Raw genomic sequence first — 7,160 nt, 5'->3', positions numbered from 1 at the left:
TGCCTGAGGTCACCGGTGGTCAGTTGTGGTCAGTTCCCTCTCCTGCCAGCTGTGGAATTTGAGGCCTGGCCTGGGAGATATTTTGGCTGCACTTTGAGCCATCCCCGCCCCCTGGAACTCAGACCCTGCATTCTCCATGCCATAACAATGACGACCACTTCCAATTGTTTCCTGGCTGGAAGGGGGGAGGGGAGTGGTGTTTAGGAAGAGGGGGGGAGAGCCTGGGGGAAATGCTTCTAGTGACAACAGCCTTTCTAAATCGGGCTGGGGACTGGGTGCAGGTGGGGGTGGGGGCGCCCTGCTGCCCCATATATACAGCCCCTGACCAGGTCAGGCTCTGCAGCTCTCTCCTGAACTCTGTCCTTTCTGCACTCAGGTAGGAGACGGAGCTGGAAGCCTTCCTCTGGGATAAGGGGGCCCCAGGTTTAGGAAGGGGCTCCTCTTGGACTAGCAAGCTGCATGCAGGCCTTCATGCAGAGTACTGGATCTGGTAACAGCACACATGTTCAGGTCTAAACATGCGTGTATGTGCCCAGGAGGAATGGGGGCTCATGTGTTACTGGGGGATGTCTGGATCAAAGCATATGAGATCAGAATGCATCAGAGGGGTGTGTGTGTGTGTGTGTGTGTGTGTGTGTGTGTGTGTGCATGTGTGTGCGTGCAAGTGTGTGTGCGTGGTGTGTATAAGCATGCATGGTCTGAACACAGATACACAAATATCAAGTGTGTTGTGATCATGCCTGAGGACAAGCAGGTCCATTTGGGGCGAGGAACAGGGGGAGGAGGATGGCAGAGAATGATAATTTAGGAAGCGTGTATGTTTAAAAGCTAGTTCTGAGAGGTCTGCTATGTGTAACTACCCATGCCCACGCACGTGGAGGTGCTTGTGTGCGCATCCAGCAGTTAGACTGCTACAGTTTGTGTACACCCTGCAAAGGAGTCCGCAGGCACCTGGTGTGGCTGGTCCAGGTCTCTGCATACTCAGAGACAGCCTATTTTTGCCGTTCACATATTAAGTGCACGCCTGTTGCTGAGGCATATGGCACTCTGGGAGGGGGTGTGTGCCGAGGTATATGAAGGAAGGGAACGTGTCTGTGTGAGACATGAGTGGCGGGCATGCGTGTTTATCAGAGGACATGTGGAACACCTTTGGCGGTGTGAGGGGTGTGTCCATAAGAGGATGACCACAAGGTCTCCTCTCTGAGAATGTCCCCCAAGACTGACAATCAAATGGGGACAGGATGGAAGAGAACTGGCTTTAGAGTCATGAGACTAGGGTTCAAGTCCTGGCTCCATCACTTATTGCTTTGTGTTCTTGGACAAGCAGTCCCTATAGCTTTAATTTCCTCGTCTGTTGAATGGGGTGAGGATTGAATAAGAATATGTGAATAAAATGCTTTGGAAGCTATAAAGCTCTGAACAAATGTGAGCATTTGTTGTTCTTCAGTTGCCTCAAGGAATGGAGGTTTCACTAGATGGGTATAGGCAAAGGTGGGACCATCTCCCAGGAGGGAGGGGGACTAGGGCTCAGAATTGAGTTGGCATCGGAAAACTAGAATTACTGCTCAGAGGATAAAAGCAATAGTGCTTGGAAAGCAAGAGAGAGGACAGGACCAGAGAAGCTGACTACCACTGCCCACCTATTTTCAGTGCTAGGGGAGGGGTGGTGGGTGCTGAAGGAAGCAGCAGGAGGTGGCACAGACACAGCCTTCCCTCTCTCCAGGTCCCTACAGACTTGAGACCCTTTCCTCCTACAGACATATTTGAGAAGCCAAGGTAAGGAAAGCTGAAGATGGGGTGTGGGGGATCTGGGAAGATACTGAACTCTAGTTTCTGCCTGGCCTTGGGGAGAATGTCTTGATGACCAGGAGTCCTCACCTGTGACTAGTGAGGGGGCCAGGGAAAGACAAGGGTCAGAGATGGATATAGTCAACTTCCTAATCCCACAAGAAGCCGGGATGCTCCACCCTTATCCAGGAGAGCCCCAGGGTGAACAAAAGTTGGTTGAGCATCATCCCATATACCAAAAGGTTGTGGGTTCAATTCCCAGTCAGGGCACATACCTAAGTTGCAAGTTCAATCCCTGGTTGCATCAGGAGGCAACCATCAATGTTTCTCTCTCACATCAAGGTTTCTCTCTCTCTTTCTCTCCCCCCTTCTCTCTCTCTAAAATCAATAAAAGCATATCCTCGAGTGAGGATTTTAAAAAATGTTAGTCTCTCCTTCTGCTCTGACAGATTTGCAAGGCGTTCTCAGGTTGAGGGATAAGCTCAAGAAACAAAGGACTTACCGGTGACCCCTCCTGTCTCCTGAGCATGGCGCTAGGCTCTGGGGCTCCCACTAGAGAGGAGATCTCAGGGAGAAGAGCAGAGGGAGGACAGGTGCGGGGGGAGGGCAGCCAGCTCCTTCTCTTGCCCACTGCAGGCACAGCCATGGGGGATGCAGAGATGGCAGTATTTGGGGCCGCTGCCCCCTTCCTGCGCAAGTCAGACAAGGAGCGGCTGGAAGCCCAGACCAGGCCGTTTGACCTCAAGAAGGATGTCTTCGTACCTGATGACAAAGAAGAGTTCGTCAAGGCCAAGATTGTGTCTCGAGAGGGTGGCAAAGTCACTGCCGAGACCGAGAATGGCAAGGTGAGTGGCAGGGCTGTCATAAGAGGCCTCCCTGTATAGCCCCCACACAAACCTGAGGGCAGTCCAATTTTCCCTTCCTTTAGGTAGGGATCCACATCCTCCAAATAGCCCTTCTCATCCCCAACATCCAGTGTATCTTCTCTATGATCCTGGCTTCTTCTCTCTTGAACATCATTGTCCTGTAACTCGCCTAACTCTTATCCCTGCTGAGGGAGGACTGAGTAGTCTCTGTGTGGGGGCTGTTGCAGACAGTGACCGTGAAGGAGGACCAGGTGATGCAGCAGAACCCGCCCAAGTTCGACAAGATCGAGGACATGGCCATGCTGACCTTCCTGCACGAGCCCGCCGTGCTCTACAACCTCAAGGAGCGCTATGCGGCCTGGATGATCTACGTGAGTGCTCCATCTATGGCATCCCTCTGAATCTGGTGGCTTCCTGGCCCATACACATCTACTTCCTGAAGAAGAGTTTCTGTTCTTTGTGCTCTGGCAGCATTGCACTCTCGTAGTCCCTACATCCTCGGTTCAGTTCTAATGCCCTGGAGGCTGGCATTACTCAGATTTAATGTATATATAGATTTTCCTTTCTCTTCTTCTCTGCGATCTTTCTCTAACTCTAATGCCATCCCTCCCATTAGCAACTCACTTCTCTTTTTCTACTTCTAGACCTACTCAGGCCTCTTTTGTGTCACCATCAACCCCTACAAGTGGCTGCCGGTGTACAATGCGGAAGTGGTGGCTGCCTACCGGGGCAAGAAGAGGAGTGAGGCACCGCCCCACATCTTCTCCATCTCGGACAATGCCTATCAAAACATGCTGACAGGTGACTGGAGCCAAGTGAAAGGTTTTTCTGAGAATCCCACATGAGGAAACGCACACGCTAGCTCTCTTCCTCTTCCTGAGGGGTTTGGAAGATGGGACAGGCCTGGAGGAAGGCAGGGAGTGGGGAGATGAGGGGACACCAAATAAGAGCATCCTGAGTGGCTCCTGATTCCCTCCTCATTTTCTCCCCACAGACAGAGAAAACCAGTCCATCCTGATTACGTGAGTGTGGCTCCTACCCTGTTCCCTTCCGGAATCTCCCTGACACCAGCCCCATCAGGACCCCCAGCCTCTATGCAGAGCCCACTCTTTTCCCTCCGCCTTTATGCCAGCTCCTCTTTCTTCTCTGGACTTTCCCCTTACCTTCTCTTTGTTCTCTTCCTTCCCTCTCTTATTTTTCCTTTCCAATCTCCTTCACCCACTCTTCTCCAACTCATCATTTATTCCTAAGCCCAGTATCACCATATCTTCTTCGACTCTTCATTTCCTTCCATCTTTCCCTTCCCCGTTCTTCCAGTCCCATTCATTCTTATTCTAAATGGCCTGGGCCCATCTCCTCTGATTGACTTTACCCAGCTAAGACCAGGCTCCACCTGCGCAACCCATCCTTCTCGTGCCATCCTTCCTGGTTGCTACGCCTGACCCTGGGTGTGTCAAAGTACAGCTATGTGTTTGGGATGCTTAGTATCTGTCAGCTGCCTGCGTCAGGGCTCCCACTGTCAAGTAGGACCAGACACTCTCTCCTGACTTAAGGCTTGTTGGCCCACAGCAGTGTTTGAGCACTGCCTAATGAGCCCCTGAATGTCCCAACAGTGGAGAATCCGGTGCCGGGAAGACAGTTAACACCAAGAGGGTCATTCAGTACTTTGCCGTTATTGCTGCCATTGGGGATCGCAGCAAGAAGGACCAGAACACAGGCAAGGTAGGCCTGTTGTCCCTCGAGGGCCCACATTGCAAAAAGGGAAGGGAGTCCTCTCACCTCCCATCCTCCTGACCTCTTCAGGGCACCCTGGAGGACCAGATCATCCAGGCCAACCCTGCCCTGGAGGCCTTCGGCAACGCCAAAACCGTCAGGAATGACAACTCCTCCCGCTTTGTGAGTAGTTCCTGATGTTGGACTTGGGATTTGGGCTGGTCGAGGGATAGCATCAAATATGAGCTTTCCCTCAACTCATCACTACTCTCCTCCATTTCGCCAGGGGAAATTCATTCGAATCCATTTTGGGGCAACTGGCAAGTTGGCATCAGCAGACATAGAGACCTGTGAGTGCCATCAATCTGCTAGGGCTCAATCCGAGCTCACACTCATTTTAACCATCTTGATCCCAACCTCTCTCTGTCTTTCTCTGGGTCTCTGGCCCTCAGTCTCTCTCCCTCTCTTTCTGTCTCTGTGTGTCTGTGTCTTTAGTTCTCTCTCTCTGAGACTTCCTCTGGTCTTTCTCCATCTCTGACTCTAGATCTGTGTGTCTTTCTCTGAGACTATTTCTTTCTTCCTGGCTCTCTGTCTCCATCTCCACCTCTGTGTGTCTGTGTATGAGTCTCTCTCTCTTTCTTCCCCCATCCCTCTCTCTCTGCTTCTGCCTTTTGCTTGCTACATTTATCATTCATTTCTGTTTCCTTGTACTTAAAGGCCAACCTTTCCTTTCTTTCTTCTCCCCTACTGTTCACAGACCTTCTGGAAAAATCCAGAGTTATTTTCCAGCTGAAATCAGAAAGAGATTATCACATTTTCTACCAAATCCTGTCTAATAAAAAGCCTGAGCTGCTGGGTGAGTCAGACTACCAACTGAGACCAACCATCTCCATGGCAACCTGGTTCCTGCTGCTTGGGCTGCTTGTTGGCATGCACTGGGTTTATGGCACTGCTGAATTGAGTTCTGTGGGATGTGGAGCCACATTAAGGCCTGTCATGTGCTTTTCTACAGGCTCTGTGCTGTGGCAGTGAGAGCCAGGGGTTTCTCCCATATCCTAATCACATCTTCTTCCCCCAGACATGCTGCTAATCACCAACAACCCCTATGATTATGCATTCATCTCCCAAGGAGAGACCACTGTGGCTTCCATTGATGACTCTGAGGAGCTCATGGCCACTGATGTAAGTGTGTAAGGACCCAGTCCAGAGGTGAGGGTATTGGTGGTGAGGGGCAAATGGGTATTTCACTGGCCCCGGAGTAGTCGACCTGACATTGGCTGTCTGTTGTTCATAGTGGTATGTCCCTCCCTGAGGGCCAGCACGTCCCTCTGGCCAGGGTGTGCTGGGATATGGGTATGATGAGATAGGGCTGGCCAGTATATGGTGTTCAATCAAACCAGAGAGGGCTGAAAACCATGGGACAGAGAAGCAGACAAGTGAAAAAATAAGGCATCACTAAGGGAAGGAGGGAGGGCAGGGTCATGTAGAGTCCATGAGCTGGGCTCACTGTTAGGTAAACAACATATATGGACAGATATGGAAGGTCCAGGCAGAGAAGCATGCGTGGGTAACCCAGAGCGCCTCCAGAGAACAGTTGTTATCACTGAGGCTGGGGCTGAGGCAGTCTATCCTCCAGCTGGTACCTCCCACCTTTGTTTTGGAGTCATCACTGGGTATGGGAATCTCAGAACTCACAGGGTTATCTCTCCAACTGAAGAGAGACATCATTTACCTGCCATACTTCCTCTCCTGTGGTCCACCAATATGGGGTCTTCTTACAGAATGCCTTTGACGTGCTGGGCTTCACTCCAGAGGAGAAGAACTCCATTTACAAGCTGACGGGTGCCATTATGCACTTTGGAAATATGAAGTTCAAACAGAAGCAGCGAGAGGAGCAGGCTGAGCCGGATGGCACAGAAGGTGGGAGTCTGGGATGCTGGGGGCAGTAGTGGAGTCGCTGAAGGCTGCATCTGCAGAGGAGTCATCTCTCTTTTTATATTTATCTTTATTGTTGAAAGTACTACATATGCCCCCATTGAACCCCTCCCACCTGTTCCTGTCCCCTCCCCAGGCCTTAACCAAACTATTGTCTATGTCCATGGGTTATGCATATATGCATATAAGTTCTTTGGTTAATCTCTTCCGGGCCACTCTTCCCTCTGAAATATGTCAGGAGTCCTCTCTTTATCAACTATGCTACCTACCTTTTCTTTCCAGAGGCTGATAAGTCTGCCTACCTCATGGGGTTGAACTCAGCCGACCTGCTTAAGGGGTTGTGCCACCCTCGAGTGAAAGTGGGCAATGAATATGTCACCAAAGGGCAGAATGTCCAGCAGGTGGGTCACCTTTAGGCGATAAATGATGGCAGAGTGGAAGCTTTGGAATTCACTCTTCCCAATGAGTCTGCTCACCTGGGTCTCTCCCCTACTTTCCAGGTGTCATATGCCATTGGGGCACTGGCCAAGTCAGTGTACGAAAAGATGTTCAACTGGATGGTGACACGGATCAACGCCACCCTGGAGACCAAACAGCAGCGCCAGTACTTCATTGGAGTCCTGGACATCGCCGGCTTTGAGATCTTCGATGTGAGTAGGGGGAGCCCTGGGAGTAGGGGGAACAATAACACACTCATCAGCACATGCAACAGGAAAGCCATAAGCCAGACACTGGAAAGGCAAGTGGTTAAATATTATAGAGTAGTACTTATTTTATAACTGCTCTCTCTTAAGCTCTGGCCAGTTTGGCTCAGTGGATAGAGTGTCGGCCTGTGGTCTCAGGGGTCCCGGGTTCGAT

At 51.0% G+C, this 7,160-nt stretch overlaps 1 protein-coding gene across 1 annotated transcript in view; it reads left to right on the top strand.

The window, feature by feature from the left end:
- The first annotated feature begins 331 nt into the window (after window positions 1-331).
- Window positions 332-7,160, top strand: part of LOC102763864 (myosin-7) — a 22,206-nt gene continuing 15,377 nt past the window's right edge. Inside the window, exons 1-14 of the mRNA XM_015572467.1 lie at window positions 332-376; window positions 1,724-1,776; window positions 2,425-2,633; window positions 2,882-3,025; window positions 3,299-3,455; window positions 3,649-3,676; window positions 4,268-4,376; window positions 4,458-4,550; window positions 4,654-4,717; window positions 5,125-5,223; window positions 5,446-5,549; window positions 6,149-6,287; window positions 6,585-6,703; window positions 6,803-6,952. Coding sequence (XP_015427953.1) covers window positions 2,433-2,633; window positions 2,882-3,025; window positions 3,299-3,455; window positions 3,649-3,676; window positions 4,268-4,376; window positions 4,458-4,550; window positions 4,654-4,717; window positions 5,125-5,223; window positions 5,446-5,549; window positions 6,149-6,287; window positions 6,585-6,703; window positions 6,803-6,952 — 1,407 coding nt within the window. The 5' untranslated portion in view covers window positions 332-376; window positions 1,724-1,776; window positions 2,425-2,432. The remainder of the gene's footprint in view (window positions 377-1,723; window positions 1,777-2,424; window positions 2,634-2,881; window positions 3,026-3,298; window positions 3,456-3,648; window positions 3,677-4,267; window positions 4,377-4,457; window positions 4,551-4,653; window positions 4,718-5,124; window positions 5,224-5,445; window positions 5,550-6,148; window positions 6,288-6,584; window positions 6,704-6,802; window positions 6,953-7,160) is intronic.

The sequence above is a fragment of the Myotis davidii genome, unplaced genomic scaffold (genome assembly GCF_000327345.1).
Source record: "Myotis davidii unplaced genomic scaffold, ASM32734v1 scaffold1949, whole genome shotgun sequence".
NCBI lineage: Eukaryota > Metazoa > Chordata > Mammalia > Chiroptera > Vespertilionidae > Myotis > Myotis davidii.
The sequence above is the reverse complement of the archived record's forward strand: the minus strand, read 5'-3'. Positions and strand labels throughout refer to the sequence as shown.